This window comes from Lepus europaeus, chromosome 7 (genome assembly GCF_033115175.1).
Source record: "Lepus europaeus isolate LE1 chromosome 7, mLepTim1.pri, whole genome shotgun sequence".
In the NCBI taxonomy this organism is placed as follows: domain Eukaryota; kingdom Metazoa; phylum Chordata; class Mammalia; order Lagomorpha; family Leporidae; genus Lepus; species Lepus europaeus.
The window spans coordinates 113,827,639-113,844,823 of record NC_084833.1 but is presented as its reverse complement, the minus strand read 5'-3'; the positions used below and the strand labels follow the sequence as shown (position 1 = coordinate 113,844,823).

General features: G+C 45.2%; 1 protein-coding gene across 9 annotated transcripts; it reads left to right on the top strand.

The window, feature by feature from the left end:
• The first annotated feature begins 380 nt into the window (after positions 1–380).
• On the top strand, positions 381–13,725 carry TMEM218 (transmembrane protein 218). 9 transcript variants are annotated; one of them, XM_062197269.1, is made up of 7 exons: positions 470–525; positions 924–1,192; positions 3,036–3,071; positions 6,838–6,911; positions 8,271–8,467; positions 9,327–9,429; positions 12,646–13,725. In XM_062197269.1, exons 5-7 carry the CDS (start codon positions 8,358–8,360, stop codon positions 12,778–12,780), a joined length of 348 nt encoding a protein of 115 aa, XP_062053253.1. In that variant the 5' UTR covers positions 470–525; positions 924–1,192; positions 3,036–3,071; positions 6,838–6,911; positions 8,271–8,357; the 3' UTR covers positions 12,781–13,725. The 9 variants fall into 9 exon arrangements, with proteins under 9 accessions (XP_062053260.1, XP_062053258.1, XP_062053252.1 ...); XM_062197274.1 differs by lacking the exons at positions 470–525; positions 924–1,192 and adding an exon at positions 437–452; XM_062197270.1 differs by lacking the exon at positions 924–1,192 and having other exon boundaries at positions 473–525.
• The last annotated feature ends 3,460 nt before the right edge of the window (positions 13,726–17,185 follow it).

Here is a 17,185-nt window from a genome sequence, read left to right as displayed (position 1 = left end):
CCAAGTCGAGCACTGAGACGTTCATCAGACACCAGCACAGGCACTGATGTTTTCCTGACTTCGAGGTGGTGACGTCAGGACGCCTGTGCAATCTCCATGGTGAAAGCTAGGGCGGCTGGCAGAAACCACTCTCTTCCGCCCAACAACCCGCCCTCGGGCTAGAACTGACCAATGGTTCGAAGGTTATGAAGGGAATGGTGTGATTGACAGGGTGGTGAGGCGTGGGGAGAGCAGGGATCGCCGCTATCCAATCGAACTCAAGGCTGGTCCCGGGATCGACCAGCACGGACCAATAGGAGGGCGTATCGGAGGGCGGCGTGCCCACCCACCACGCTCGGCGTTGCCCGGAGCCGGCCAAACATAAGCTAATGAGAGGGGAGCCGAACGTTGCAAGACCGGCGACAATTGGTGAATTCGAAATCGCCTGAATGCAAACCCACTTGTGATTCGCCGTAAGTAGACCACAGCCCCTGGGAAGCTGAAACCCGCGGGACAGTGAGATAAAGAGTAGGGGACCGGAGAGAGGTGAGCCCGGTGAGGGGGCGGAGGTGAGGCCTGCCGGACGGCTGCGGAGAGGGTGGGGCAGGCGGAGGCTCGGGCTGAGGAACCTGGCAGGCGGCGTGGGCGGGTGGCCGTGCCTCGCCGGCCATCCTTGCGCCGCCCTGGACCCGAGGCCTGGCGGCTAGTAAACATTTTGGTGGAGTCGGAGAAGAAACGACTCTTGTGTTTCGTGCTCTTAAGAGAGTACAGTGCTAGTGCCCGGCGGCTGGCAGGTAGCGGGGCGAAGCTTCTGAGGCCGGGCCGTGGGGCGCTGACCGCCGGTGGCCGGGGGCCGCTGGAGTCGGTCCGCGCAGCGTTTTGACAGCGGGTGCCACCTTGGCGACGTATAGGTAGCCTGGCAATTAATTAATTTACTTTTGCAGACTTGCATTCTCCTTAATGACAAAGCTTGGAGGCATTATCATAACATTTCTAACATGCAGACGACCGCGAAGTGTTTAAAGCGGAAGAATAAAGCTGAGGAAATGGGCCCACCCGCTGTGGTTTTGAACGTCTGGGATAGCTGAGAGGAGGGGGAAGGTGATTCTTCCAGAAGGGCAGGTGACTCCGTGTTCTGTCCCTCTCGAGGCCTTGCGTGGGCGTGCGCGGGCCATCTCCCACCACCACGCGGGATCCGCGTTTGTCCTGCGCTGTAAGTCTTCCTGCGATGGCCGTTGGTGTGGGGCCTGGTGACGAGCCCAGTAGGCTCATGTGAGGGTCAGGCCGCTCAGTGTGTGCCTCCCTCCGTTTTCTCTGGGTGAACGTCAGTGTGGAGCCAACCATTGGAGGAATCAAGAATGCACTACACATACGTTTAAAAGGTTTTGGACAAAGACCCACCAGTATTGAGCACAGAGGAAAAAACAACAAACAAAAAACCATTGGCCTCCTAATCGCTCATGTGGTCAGCTACTAAACCAGATATTCAAAGTTAAAATTATTTTTTTTTCTGACTTGGATCTACCTGTTTTAAGTGCCGTAGATCTTAATGACTTCTTCATGTCTAACCATGAAGGCTCAAGGGTTTGAGGAAAGACTGAACTGGAAATAAAAACACTGTTGTTTTGATTTTTATTTCATGTCCTTGTCACTAGTAATTTAGCTATAACAATATGGGAAACAATCCCAAGTATTATTTGCACATTGAATTAACAAGATCAGCACTCCGTACTGTACCCAGTCCTTCGTCTCCACAAGAAGACATGTGGCTTGGTTATAGTGATGAACCCCATCCTTAGAAGATCTTGGGGCTATTTGTCTCATTACTTTGAAGCCACAGGGTATGTGGAAGCCAGTGTCTCATGAACGCCTAAGCTTCTGTGGAGAACTACAGGCAGTGTTTCTAGCTTCAGCTACCATTCGTCCTGTGTGCTGGGTAGAGAGGTTGGTTCAAGTCTTGGAGGTTGTGTAATATTCAAAACCGCACCAAACTTAAATGGTTATTTTCTTCAGGGACCACCATTGATTCAGTCAAGCTAGAAACCTAAGTCCTTTCTAGCACCTTCTCCTTAGAAGCCTTTCCGTTTACATAGGGGAGTTCAGACCCACGTCATCCCTTACCTGGAGAGCTGCAATTGGTCACTCATCTCCGGCCTCTGATCCCGTATGTACCCAGTTGCCAGTTACCTGTATAAAAATTAAGGAGTAGCGGCCGCCGCCGCCGCGGCTCAATAGGCTAATCCTTTGCCTAGCGGCGCCGGCACACCAGGTTCTAGTCCCGGTTGGGGCGCCAGATTCTGTCCCGGTTGCCCCTCTTCCAGGCCAGCTCTCTGCTGTGGCCAGGGAGTGCAGTGGAGGATGGTCCAGGTCCTTGGGTCCTGCACCCCGTGGGAGACCAGGAGAAGCACCTGGCTCCTGGCTTCGGATCAGCGTGGTGCGCCGGCAGCAGCGCGCTGGCCGCGGTGGCCATTGGAGGGTGAACCAATGTCAAAGGAAGACCTTTTTCTCTGTCTCTCTCTCACTGTCCACTCTGCCTGTCAAAAAAAAAAAAAAAAAAAAAAAATTAAAGAGTAGCTTGAATATTTTAAATTAGAGAATATTTCCTTGGGTAGTATAAAACATACTTATACCAGATTAATAAATATTAACATTTTAGCACACCTACCTAAATATTTTAAAGAAATAAAATATCACAGATTTAGTTCGGCTCCCTTCTGTTAACTGGCTTGGCCCCATTCCTCCCCCTCCCCCTGCAGAGACAAGCACTCTGCTGAAATCGTTGGGCATCATTCATGCATACATGTTAATGCTTTTCCTGTATATATGTACCTCGTAAATAATACATAGTACTATTTTTAATTAGAAAATACAGTGGTATCATACTGTGGGTGTTATTTTACAGCTTGCTTTTAGCGCTCAGCATTGTGTGAAATGTATTCATATGGCTGTATATAGATCAAGTTAATGCATTTTAAATATTCTTTATGTGTGTATACTATTATATCCACTCCCTTATTGATAGACATTTATGTTTTCTCTTCTTTGCTACTATGAAGGAAGCCACAGTGAATATCCTCTGTCTGTCTCTTTAGGTAAGACTTTTCTAAGGAACTGGTCGGGTGCTCCTGGGGTTTACAGAGCAAGGCTGGAGTGCTAGGTGTTTTATAATTCATGGGCAGTCCTCACAATGAAGAGTTGTCTTGTACCTTGTACAATTCTTGAGTGTCCCACAGGATATTCATTTCTTATTATCTGAGACTAGAACCTAACTCCGTTTTTCATATAAACATAATGTATTTTTTGGCACAGTTTAATATAGTAAAATTTCCAGGAATGCAACTCTAATGTAAATCATGGGGAAATTTTACTTATTTGTGGTTTGGAACTTTAACAAGAGTTTTCGTCACTCTCAAAAATCACGTAACTGAAGGGAGCACAGCTCGTGATATTTGAGTTGCCAGCACAACACACCTGCATAGTCTGTATTCGTAGCTTCTGTGTTCCTGGTGATTCTAAGTTTAGGTGCAAGCATCTGACTACTGTACTTCATTATGTATTCTAGTGTAGTCAGCCTGAACATTTGTATATTCAAACATATGTTATTTTATTATACATTACTTTCCCTTTAAAATTGGCTTCAGTATATGCTATAAAGTGGAGATCTGGTGTTAGTGTGTTCCAGTTAGATGGTCGTTCATCCCGACACCATCTCTAATTCTTCACCCACTGAATTGGAAAGCCACTGTGGTCCTTGACAGAAATCTCACAAATGTATGGATCTGTTTCTGAGTTCTCGACTTCATACTATTGGCCCATATGTCTTTGTGCCATCGTCACACTGTTTTAATTACCTTGGTTATATAATCTGTTTTGCGACAGTTGGCAACAAGAAAGGCAAGTTGCCATCCTGTTTCTCAAAATTGTTTTGGTTATTCTTGGGTTTTCTCTCTTCTATATAAATTTAGGATTTGTTTTCAAGTTGCATAAAAAATTATTTCTAGATTTTGATTAGAATTGCTTTGAATTTACAGATTAAGGAAAATTGAGGTCTTTTAATTGAACCATCCTGTCCAGAAACATAGGTTATTTCTCCATACAGATTTTTAAAATGTATTTGAATAAATTTTTATAATTTTATTTATAAAAACCTTACAGATCTTTTGTATATTTATTCATACTTATCCATACACACACATCTTTTTACTTTGAGAGTTTCAAATGTATTCTATAGTATAGAAAATAGCATGGCAAACATCAGGCAGCTTCTACAACTAGTTTATGACCAATTTGGTTTCATATCAACCCCTTACCTCCTCTCTTCCAGACATTGGAACTTTCAAGACACTATTTTCTGTTGTCTACAGTATACTACCGGGCTGGCGCCGTGGCTCACTTGGTTAGTCTTCCACCTTCGGTGCCGAAATCCCATATGGGCGTCAGGTTCTAGTCCCGGTTGCTTCTCTTCCAGTCCAGCTCTCTGCTGTGGCCGGGCAAGGCAGTGGAGGATGGTCCAAGTGCTTGGGCCCTGCCCCCGCATGGGAGACCAGGAGGAAGCACCTGGCTCCTGGCTTCGGATCAGCATAGCTCCGGCCATAGCAGCCATTTTGAGGTGAACCAACAGAAGGAAGACCTTTCTTTCTGTCTTTCCCTCTCACTGTCTATAACTCTACCTGTCAAATAAATAAATTTTTAAAAATCTTTAAAAAATATAGTATACTACCTTTGTATATGTATATATGTTTATCATAAAGAATTTTTTAACAAAATAACCACAATGTCATAATTTTTTAAAAAAATTCAATTTGAAAAAGTAAATGGCAACTCTCTGCTATCATCAGGTATCCAAATACTGTTCAGATTTCCCAGTCATGTCATAAAAGGCTTTTATATTTGCTTTGTTTGTGTTGGGACCCAAACAGGGTCCATATATGAAATTTGGGTAGTGTTTCTTAAGATCAACATTTTGGTGATGTATAACACACATACAGAAAAGCGTACAAACCCTAAGTGATGACAAGATACCCTTTAGTAGGTCATCAGCTTCCAGATCAACAGACAGAATTTTATCAGCACCAGAGCCCCCTTCTCACCCCATCTGGTCACTGCATTCCACAAGGTAAACATACTCCTGACTTCTGCCCCCAGAGCAGTTTGACTTGTTTTTCCTCATATATAAGTGGAATCATACAGTATGAACTCTTTTAAAAAGGAAAAAAAAAAGCCTCCGTCCTCTTCCACTTGGTAGTGTGAAATACATTCACGTTGTTAGCCCTCATTCTGGTTTGTCCATTCCCCTTGTTTTATACTGTTCCACTGTAGAAATGGAAGGATTGTATGTAGAATACCACACATTTTGTGGGTGGATGCTTGGGAGTTTCAGTTTTTAACTATTTCAGATAGGGCTGCACATGTTTTTTGGTGAATTTTTGTGCATGTTTCTGTTGAGAGTACACCCAGGAATCGAAGAGCTGGATCTAGGGTACATGAATACCCAGTAGTGTTAGACACAGCCACCTGGAAGGCCTGCATCTGGGGCCCATACCCTTGTAGCCTCTGCGCTCAGCTCCTGCACACCCACCACCCAGTCACTGAGCTGCATTTGTGTTTATCCCATTTAAGGATTGTTTTTCTCTTCACTACTTTGGAGTTCCTCTGTATTCAGTTCTTTTTGTTCCGTTATATTCAGCACTCCTGTCTCTCTGCTGTTCAGCATATTTACCAGAAGTCACAGTCATCTTTCTCAAAGTCCATGTGATCCTATTGTGGACTTATGGGTACCGCTTCATTCCTTCATTTGTACAGCAACTATTACTGCTAATTTTCACTGGGGTTGAGGGTTAATTGCATGCAGTGGAAACAGCAAGTTCAAAGACCCAGAGCTTGGGAAACACTTGACACGTGAGGGTTACTGAGAGGATGCCCCTGTGGCTCAAAGGGAAATCTCTTTTGTATCGCCTTCTCACACTCTCAGTGCTAGCTGCACTTAGCTTTCACTGCTTATCAGAGTGGACTAGCCATAGCTGTGTACTTGACTGTGTTCTCCAGCAGACATAAGCTTCTGTCAGATCGGGCCTGTTTACCTTTGTCACATGTTGATTGAGTAAATATTTTTTATAGCAGTTCATGCTTAGAGCCTCTTTATAATGAACTCACAGATAGCATTTTTTTAAAAATGGTGCTTAAATAACCATCAACCAGCAACCTAATGAAGAATTTGTTGATTTCAGGAAGCCTTGTCTCTGACACTGAAAAGTTAAGCCAAAGAGGTACTAGGGTATGGTGTTTCCCTGCAGTGGGTAGAATGGTGCCCCCCACCCCCCCAAAAAAAAGATGTGTCCACACCCTAATCCTTGCAATGTGTGAATGTGGCCCTTTTTTTGGCAAAAAGTCTTTGAAGATGTATTAAGGTCCTTCTTAAAGATCATACAAGATTATTTGGGTGGATCCTAAATCCAATGAGAAGTAATTTTATAAGAGACAAGGAAAAAAGGGAAACACAAGGGACATGGAGGCAGAGATGGGAGTTGAAGGTCAAAGCCAAGGAGAACCTAGAGCCACAGGTCGCTGGAAGAGGCAAGGAAGGATTCTTCCCTAGAGTCCTTAGTGGGAGTGAACCCTCCTGACACCTTTGTTTTGGGCTTCAGGCATCAGGGACAGCGAGAGAATAAATCTGTTGTAAGCCATGAATGAGGAAACTAACGCCCGTAGCTCCACAGTTAGACCTCACTCACCTCTTCTGCAGCTGGGGTCTAATAATGCCGAGGGTACCTTACTGCGTGATTAAGTGGGCTGTGTGAGGAAGTACTTAGCACACAGTAGATGTCGACGCAGTGACGGCTGTTCTTTATCTTCTTGAAGGACTGGGAATTTTCTTCCTTTTGTGAATAAGAACTCAACAATGGAGTGGGAAATCGCTGTCTCATGATCACCTGGTGAGTCAAAGCTAATAACAGATTTAACTGGCTACGTTGACTTCTGCTATGATGCTGGAGTTCGTGGGCCCTGGAGCCTCCCAGCAGCCCTCAGGGTTTCAGATCAAGGGAGACCTGAGCTTTCGGATGTGGGCCAGTAGAAGAAGTAAGACTGAAACTCAGGGACCAAATTGGAAATTGGAAATCCCTGGGGTGGATGTTTGTGTAGCAGTTAAGACACTGCTTGGTGGCCTGCGCTGTGGCTCACTAGGCTAATCCTCCGCCTGTGGCACCAGCACTCTGGGTTCTAGTCCTGGTTGGGGCGCCACTTCCGTCCGGTTGCTCCTCTTCCTGTCCAGCTCTCTGCTGTGGCCCAGGAAGGCAGTGGAGGATGGCCCAAGTGCTTGGGCCCTGCACCCGCATGGGAGACCAGGGGGAAGCACCTGGCTCCTGGTTTCGGATCAGCGCAGCATGCCGGCCGTAGCGGCCATTTAGGGGGTGAACCAATGGAAGGAAGACCTTTCTCTCGCTCACTGTCTAACTCTGCATGTCAAAAAAAAAAAAAAAAAACTGTTTAGAATGCCAACATCCCACATCTGACTGCCTAGGTTCAAGTCCTGGCACCTATTGGGATTCCAGCTTTTTACTAAGATACACACCCTGGAAGGCAGCAGGTGATGGCTCAAGTGCTTGGGTCCCTGCTACTCATGTGGGAGACCTGGATTGAGTTCCAGGCTCCTAGCTTTGGCCTGGTCTAGCCCTAACTGTTGCAGGCACTGGAGTGAACTAGCAAATGGGAGCTCTGTCTCTCTCTGCCTTTCAATAACAAATACATAAAAATTAGAAGAAATTTCTAGTTCCCATTAAGGGACACCTGGACTAGACATTTCTGAAAACTAAAAGACCTGTCTTGCGGGGCCAGTGTTGTGGCATAGTGTGTAAAGCTGCCGCCTGTGACACTGGTATCCCATATGGGTACCACTTTGAGTCCCAGCTGCTCCGCTTCAGATCCAGCTCCCTGCTGATGGCCTGGGAAAAGCAGTGGAAGATGACCCAAGTGCTCGGGCCCCTGCTACCCATGTGAGAGACCTGGAGGAAATTCCTGGCTCCTGACTTTAGCCTGGCCCAACCCCAGCTGTTGTGGCCGTTTGGGGAATGAACTGGCAGATGGAAGATCTCTCTTTCCTTTCTCTAACTCTCTCTCTCTCTCTCTGTCTCCCTCTCTCTCTCTCTTCCTCTCTAACTCTGACTCTTGGATAAATAAATAAATATTTTAAAAAAGAAAAGACCTGTATACTCCCAACATACCCATCACCAAAATACCCCTGAATGAGTGTGGGCTTTCTGTATTTTTCTGAACGCCTTCATGAACATTGGGAGCGTGTGGCAGGAAGGTGGCAGCTGGAGCAGAAGACACCTCACCGTGGTGCACGCGGGGCAGTGGTCCAAGCCGCCCTCCTCCCTGGCATGGCCGGCACCGTGCTGGGAGTGGGTGCAGGCGTGTTCATCTTAGCCCTGCTCTGGGTGTTGGTGCTGCTGCTGTGTGTGCTGTTATCCAGAGCCTCAGGAGTCGCTAGGTAAGGCATTCTTTCCAACTGGGAGTCCTAGGTAAAAGCAATTAGAGGCAAAATTGCTGACGTTCATTAAACATTTAGAATTCAGAAGATCATTTTTGTAATTACTGGCAGTCTGAATGAGTTGCATTTTAACCTCTTATCATAAGCACTAACTGTGTTATTTATGCTCTGAGGCAGAGGTGGGAGGAGAAGGGAAGTGGGATCTTCCAGTTCTCACTGTGGAAGACATGGAGGGTGGGGCGCAAGAGATGACAAGAAAATCTGCCCTCCTGTCTGTTGCATTTCTCAGGATTGTACATGCGTGTGTTTCCTAATGGTTCAGGTTTACGGGAGGTGCTTCGTCCAGTCCCTGAGGCTCTAGGCATGGGCCTGGGGAGAGCAAAGAAGCATTCAGTGAGCTGGGCCAACTGTATACCAGGTGGGGACGTCAGAATGTAGTTCAGGCCACACACGGACCCTGAAAACACTCTAGAACTGTGTACTGTGGTGACAGTGTCCATCTGTAGCAGAACGTTACAGAATTGACTTAAGGCACCTGGCCCAAAAACGAGAGAAGGAGAGGGCAAGAAGGGACTACTTTGGTTTTTCTTGATTATGATTTTGGATAGCAACAAAAGTAAAAACTACGAATTCTCATTCATAAGGATTTAGAATTATTGGGAATAAGTAGGAATGTACCCAGCTGGTGGCCATCTAGGAAGAAAGGCTTTGGAATGAAAGGAGGTATGGACAGCAATCTGCTGGACATTAAGGGACCGGAACATAGAATAGTGATCCCAGGGAACAGCCAGCCCAGAGCCTGACCCATTGGAGAAGAAACTCTTACAGAGCTTTTAATACCCTGTGTTTCTGATCCCAGGTTCTCTGTCATCTTTGTATTTCTCGGTGCTCTGATCATCACATCAGTCCTGGTGCTTTTCCCCCGAGCCAGTGAATTCCCAGCCCCAGAGGCGGAAATTGAGGTAAAGCTCTGGGTTTCATTTTGCCTCCTGAGCTGTAACTTTTGTTTTCTCGGTCTCCACCCCCACCCTGTCCCGAGTGCTGTCCTATAATGGTCCCTGACGTCACATTGCCTGAGACCTGGCAGAAGAACTATAAGATCCAAACAGTAATAGCAAAAGCTCAGAGAGCGTGTTAGTTCCCCTGCCTCTTCAGCCCAGAAAAGAATCTTCTGAAGGTTGCTGTTTGCCTGATTGGATCTCATCTCCAGTTTGCATCAAGTACGACAACGATGTTTGAAAGCCACCTTACACTACGGGGAGAGAGAAAATGAGTTAGGAATCCGAATAGGGCTGCTCCTGAAGGGGCTGTGTTCCCATTTCTGGTGGCCTTGGCTCCGAACCTCAGGTGTCCGGGCAACGTTTGTGCCATGCCTTCAGGGTGCCGAGGGACATGTTTTTCCTTCTCCATGTGGTGGGGTTTTCCTACTTGAGATGCAGAGAGTATAATTTGCACTGAGAATAGCAGTGAGGAAAGAGGACCATTTCTCTGGATAGCAGAAGTTAGAGATGAATTCAATATTCACAATCTTCTGGGATCCCTCATTCCTGTGACCACATCTGCCAGCACTCACTTCTGTAAGTGGAGCTTTATCATCTCACGTAGTCCTTTCCTGGACACCCTGCCGATCTGGCTGATTCCTGCTGTGGGGCTCTGGCTTTTCCAGACATTGCTGGTCTCAGACTCATAGGATCTTGATAGTAGTATTGACTTCTGTCCCATTACTCCTCATAGCTTCGTTCCTCTCAGCCTGTATTTTGATTCTGTAAATAGTAATGATGATGATAACAATTTTTAAAGGCTTACTGTGTGCCAGATCCACTGCTAAGCATGTTGTTTGCATGTTCTCTTTTAAACCTCAGGACAACCCTAAGTAGTATGAAGTAGGCACTGTTAACCCCATCGTACAGGCAAGGACCCTGAGGCTATATGAGGTTGAGACAACTTGACCAAGGTCATTCATATATAGGTGAATGCGGACTTAAGGATTCAAGCATAGATCTGTCTTCAAAATCTTCATTCTTGGATACTCAACACAGTGACAGCTATCCCAGACAGATCACAGGTTACCATTTTGACTCTAGACTAACCCTGGCAAAAGAAAGAAACTGGTTCTGAAAATTCCAGGATATAATCCTACAAGATTCAAAGAAGTATTTCCATAGATGCCAGCTTTTTTGTCAGCGTTTGGAAGCCACTTTGTAGGTCTAAGTACCACGTGTGTATGAGCTCGGGGTAAATTCCCACCTCAATTTCCTTGTCTTTTTTAGCTGGGAGAGTGTTGAAGGCAGCCATATATCTGGATTGGTGCAGATGTGAATTTTAGAAGAAGGGCACAGAGCAAACACTGTTTTGAAATCAATCCGTCTCCTCTCTGTCATATGAGTTTCATACCCAAGAGAGGAGAACTGGGTTTGAACAAAGTATGTTCATCAACATGGCCAGCAGAATTGGAGTTCTCATTTTCAGGCTTTGAGAGTTGGCCCCTGCAGCAACCTGGCTCAATACTGTATCAATAATACATGGCCTGGGCCTTCTGCACCCAGGGCCTGCTAATTGGCTAATTAAAAAGTGAAACGTGTCGACTGAGCAAACATGTAGCCCATGAGAGACTTCTTCAGTACTGGAGCCAAGGTCAAAGTTATGTTAAAGCTGTTTAATCAAACTGACCTTTGTTGTAAGTTGACTGTTGGGGTAACCTCTGGAGCAGCTGGGGTGTCTGCAGCCCTTTTCTTCCGGGTGTCTTTGGTTCTCAGTGATCATAGCAGTGCATGGATCTGACAGGTGTTCTGTGTAGCTTTACTGTATTGGTTTTCTATGGCTGCTGTAACAAGTTACTATGACCTCAGTGGCTCACAATACAAATGTGTTGTAGTTCTGCAGATTAGAAGTCCAAATTCAGTCCCAGTGGGCCAACCTCAAGGGGTGGGCAGGGCTGCATTCGTTTCTGGAGGCTCCAGGGGAGAATCCGTGTCCTTACCTTTTCTAGCTCCTAGATGCTACTCCTGGTCCTTCACTCACAGCCCCTTCCCCATCTTCAAGGTCTGCAGCATAACATCTCTCTGGCCTGCTTTCATCTCTCATACTTCTTACCGTCACCCTCTCCTGCATCCCTATTCAACTTGTTTTAAAATTGATTAATTTGTTTATTTGAGAAGCAGATTTTAAGGACCCTTGTGATTATAGTTCATCTGGATTGAAAAATCCAGACCAATCTCCCTATTTTTATATCAGCTGGTTAGCAACCTTAATTCTGTCTACAACCTTAATTCCCTCTTTGTCGTATAATCTAACATATTCACAATTTCTGGGGATTAAGATGTGGGTATCTTTGGACCATTGTTTTGTCTACCACACTCACTTTCTAGGTGTTTTGGATTCTTTTCAAAGGTTCTGTGAAGTCACTCAGTCACTTGACTTGTGTTGCTGTTCCATTAGATCTATAGATCAAGTGGTTTTGTCCTGCTCCATTTTAGGCACCACCACTTGGATCTGGGGAGAGTGGAAGTGTCTGGTGGGGTACAGTAAACAAGTGGATGGAACCAACACCAGTTTTAGGTTGTCGTCTGCAAAGACCAACATCTTTTGGGCTTCAGATGTGACTAGTTGCTGGGCAGGCAACTGTGTGATTTGAGGCAAGTTGTCTTTCCCAGTGCTTTGGGGTCTCAGATAAATGGCCATTTCCCTGTCCCTTGGCATGCTGGGTAATGAATGTTAGGGTTTAGAACTTTTCCCGATGAGATAATGGGTTACGATTTTTAGGGTTACGTCTTAGGTACATGGGGAGTTATTATACTATTAGATTCTTATGTATGTCTAAAGTTCCCTATAATAAAAAGTGTTTAATCAACAGCAAAAATGAGTCTTTCTAGAACCAGGCAAGCTTGTCATTCACTCTGGTTTCAGAACATAGATGCACTCATCCAGGGATTTCAAAGTGTTTGTGAGCCTCCTAAATTGAGCCATTTGTGCCATTAATCCCTTCTTTACCTGGTATCTCCTACTCAGAGAGTTGAGAAAAAGACTCTTCCTCATCCATGCACAGAGGAGATTCAGGCAGGATGTTACCGGAAGTCACAAACAAGAGCAAATTCTTGGTCCACTGATCACAGAATTCAGATGAACACAGCCAGGGGCTGCAGTGGTAGTAATTTCACATTCATGTTTGCTTTCCCCAGATTGTGGATGCCTTTTTCATAGGCCGCTATGTCCTGCTGGCGTTCATCAGTGCTGTCTTCCTTGGAAGCCTCTTCTTGGTTCTAACTCATCATGTCCTGGAGCCAATCTATGCCAAACCACTGCGGTCATACTGAGCATTATTTGGAAAAACCAAGACTGGTCTCTTTCGTTTTGGTGTCAATGATGAGCAAAGAAGCACTACTCAGAGCCTTGATTTGACAGTCTTCACGCCATGAGAGGTTAGAGGACTATCTCCTCATCACTAAGACTAACCTCTGGAGTCCTAGGTTTTGCATTCAGGGTTGCAAGATTGTTCCTGTGGCAGTAGATTCCTACCACCTTTGGAGGGAGATTGCTGTCTTCTTAGTATCTGTACATCAGGATTTCCATCTGTTTTGCAAGGGAAGTAGTAATAGCAATCTGCTTGGAGTAGATTTTCAGTTATTAGTCATTAGGGAAAAGGAGCACTTGGACTTTTGGTCCAATCCAGGAACCCTGTCCTTTTTGATAATATGTAAAATTCTTAGGTTGAAATCATTTGGAAGGGAAAGGCACTCAAATTCCAAAGATTACACTATTCTATTGTGTTGCAATAAAGCAGTAACTTGGAAGACTGATTCAAATGTTGGCTATTGACCACTCTGCATTTAATTCAACAGAACACTACAAAGGCATGGTGTCACTTCCCCCGGCTCTAATAAAGCAATAAGCAGCAACCAAAGGGCTTTCAATTCCAACTCTTGGCTATAGCTTTCTGATCCCAGTATTTTTATTTCCTAAATTTGCTTGGAGACTAGAGGAAAGGTATGGAAATGTATTTTTGCCATTCTGCCATGTATCTCTGGGTTCCTTTTCTCCCAGGATTTTGTGGCCCCTGTGTGCCTTATTTAATTTCCATGAGTCCATTTGGGGAGAATAGATCTTTGTAAAAAATAAGAATGGGAATAGGAGAGGGAGGAGGAAGAAGGGTGGGAGTGTGGTCTGGAGGGAGAATACGGTGGGAAGTATCACCATGTTTCTGAATCTGTTTATAGGAAATACATTAAATTTGTATACCTTAAATAAAATTTTAAAAAAGAGTCCATTTAGAATAATTGTCTTTCATCTTTGTAGTCCTTTATCCAGTAAGAACCTAGTAAGAAATGTGTATTCTCAGCATTAGACATAACTTTGTACCTGTGTGATCTCATGGGTCAAGTGAAATTTGTCATTAAATTGAGAGGCTGTGGTCTGATTCCACCTTGTAAGACTCATCCTAACTCTCTAGAGCTGTTGGAAGCAGGGTCTCCTGTCTTAAAATTAAGAGCCTAGAAAATAAATTGGAAAGATTGAATACATGCTATCTGCTAGTAATATACTAATTCTTTTGAAGTTTAATTAATTTAATTTTAATGACTATTATCCTCACTTTAAAATAGTAAAAAACTGAGGCTAAAGAGATAAATTCGTTCAAGCATCAGATAACATCTAGTGTGCAAACCCAGGTCTAGAGGCTACAGGGCCTGTCTCAGACTGGAAAAAAAAAAAAGTCACTCAGCTCTGAACTTTGAGAGCTTGAGGAAGTTCAGGGCCACTTCCGTTGCTTTCTCTCCTGAATCCTACAATCAGGGTAGAGAAGGAACCCAGTCCTGCCACCCCCAAGCGGACTAAGCTCCAGACTGGAAGAGAAATGGTGACCATTGAGAGTCATGGGCTGCACCACCCCTGTTTACTCCCGCACTTCAGCTGTCTTCTTTGTCTCATTTGGTTTCGGAAAACTTTGCAGACAAGGCTTTATGCAGAAGCCTTCAAAGGAAGTCATTTCTTAATCTGGCCTTTGCCCACAGGTAAGGTAAGAAACGTCTCTTCAAATAGATGGGAGGAGAGAAAGGAAAATGCTGGAATTTGAGGGAAGTAGGACCAGATAGGGGTTCAGGCAAGGGACACACCTCCGAACCGTGCAGGTGCCTGTGTTGTCTCTGGGTCATCACGCTGAGCCAGCCGGAGAGGAACAGCGACTCTAACAAGCACAGGCTGCCATTTGTCACCCTCTCCTGAGACTTGCTGAAAAAGCAACTCTGGAAAAACTATTAGAGGTTCCTGACCATGAATTCATCTTTTTTATTCTTCCAAAAAGGTGTCCAACTTTTAGATCAATGGGCAATAGCTTGGAGGTTTGGGGTGACTATGTACATGGAGAAAAATGTGTTGAAGTTAGAAATCAATTTCCCTCCCAAACACCACTGCTGTCTAATGCAGCTTCTTTTCTTTTTTCTTTTTCTGTTGTTGGTACCTCATGTAAATGGCAGGCTTATATGTTATGGGCTGCTTTTAGGTAAAAATACATTGTGCCTACTTTGTATAGATCCCAAGTCTATATTTCAGCTGTGCTGAAATGAATGAGAGATTACTTTTTACCTATGAGCTCAAAGTAGTAGTTGTGTGTTCAAAATCCCCTCCCCACCCCAAACCATGCCGTTGGGCTAAGTGGAAAGCTGAGAGAGCACACAGTGAAAGTCGCGGAGACCCATGCTTGGTGGCTGACATGCCATCCCCTCTGCACGGGGCCTTCTTGGAGATGGGGCTCAGAGGTGAACCCTTAAATACAAGCAGATAGCACCCTTGTGCGCCGTTAGCCATCTGAGCACTGGTCTTGGAGCAGGCTGTGCTGCGCTCCCACCGCCCCAGACAGAACTGCTTGGCAGACAGCGGTGATCCCCACTGCCCAGAAGGTGGGGAGGGAAGTAAATCTGGGCTTCTATGTAAGAAAACCCATTATTTCACAGGATCTTAAAACTGTATCTGACAACAGCTAAACTGGCAAGACATCACACCACCCTGCGATAGAGCTGTTTGTCCAGTCCATTAGGTGGCGCTGTGTGTTATGTTTTAGAAGTTAAGCCACAAAAACATACTTAAAGGGTGATTTTTTTATAAGCTCTTTAAACTTTTCATTTATAAAAACAGAAGTAAAGCGGACATTCTTTACTGATGATGCACCGTATCAGATGTTTAGTCTAAAACTGCCTCAGAGTTGGAGTACCAATGTCCAGGCACCAGGGAAGGCGTAGTCTAACCCACGCACGCACACAACACACGTTGCTCTTCACTCAGCACGTGTCTTGTGCAAGTCAGGCAAGAAGCACTGGTCCTGGTGGAATAAGCTAATCGAAGAACCAGGATGAGGTGTGCAGGCTTTCTTCTAACTCCATCCCAGGGTGAAGGCATCCAAAGTATTTTTAAACGTGTTAGTTCTAACAGAAAGCAAGCCATTCCTCGTTCTGCTCTGTGTGAGACATAAACTTTCCTATCGACCCCGTTTCATTAGTGCTGCATTTCTCCTTTAGTTGCTGTTCTGCAGTGTGTCAAGAAATCTGCTGTCTTTACTTTACAGAAGAGAAACGAGCAGAAAGGAGAGGGGATTGGAAGGGTCACAGCCATTCAGTGGTGGTGCTCAAACTCGACATTAGGGTTCCTGACCCCTCTTTTCTCAGCTAGTTTAGGGATTTTTTTGGCTTTTGAATAACTCCTTGTCCTTACCCCGGTTAATATTGTTTCTTAGCGATTTATACCCACCATCTCCCTAACTCCTGTCCAAAAAGGTCAAATTTTCTTTAAAAGAATTCTAATTAACATTTATAGTACAAAACCCAAACATTTTATCATAACTCCTTGGCTTAAACCTTTAAGCATTTGGCTGTTGTTACTTAGAAACAAATTTCCAGATGTGGGAATCAGAACCGTATGGAAACGGATCTGGAAAAAGTGTTGATTATCCTTCTAGGAGCATAAAAACTCAGGATTGGAAGAGACTTTATAGTTCACAGAGTTCAACCTTTAATCTCTATTTCCATCCCAATACTTGGAAATAAGCCTACTCTTCACATGCTGAAAACACAATTTTTATTACAGTTAGCAAACATATGCCAGGCGTTTTTTTCCTAAGCACAATCTGAGTATTCACTCATGTCATCTTCCTGTCAGCCCTGTGGAGACAGTACTCCTGCGACCCCCATTTCACAAAGGGAAGCAAGCACAGACTGGGAAGGCAGGTGACGCAGGCACTCGCTGAGGGGGAGATAAAAAGCAGTTTGGTTCCAGTATCTTAAGTTCTTAACTCCCTTATATTACATGAAGGGTCTTTAAAAAGTTCATAGAAAAGCATATAGGCCGGCGCCGCGGCTCACTAGGCTAATCCTCCGCCATGTGGTGCCGGCACCCCGGGTTCTAGTCCCGGTCGGGGCACCGATCCTGTCCCGGTTGCCCCTCTTCCAGGCCAGCTCTCTGCTGTGGCCAGGGAGTGCAGTGGAGGATGGCCCAAGTGCTTGGGCCCTGCACCCCATGGGAGACCAGGAGAAGCACCTGGCTCCTGCCATCGGATCAGCGCGGTGCGCCGGCCGCAGCGCACTACCGCGGCGGCCATTGGAGGGTGAACCAACGGCAAAAAGGAAGACCTTTCTCTCTGTCTCTCTCTCTCACTGTCCACTCTGCCTGTCAAAAAAAAAAAAAAGCATATTATGATAAAGCCAGATTTCAAGCAATTTCCACCAAAATAAATTT

Bases quoted from the DNA above. Each gene is read 5' to 3' on its own strand.
- TMEM218 (XM_062197276.1), top strand. From the start codon at position 8,358: ATGGCCGGCACCGTGCTGGGAGTGGGTGCAGGCGTGTTCATCTTAGCC. The intron at 8,468-9,326 runs GTAAGGCATTCT...TTCTGATCCCAG, and splicing joins AGAGCCTCAGGAGTCGCTAG to GTTCTCTGTCATCTTTGTAT. The intron at 9,430-12,645 runs GTAAAGCTCTGG...TGCTTTCCCCAG, and splicing joins CCCCAGAGGCGGAAATTGAG to ATTGTGGATGCCTTTTTCAT.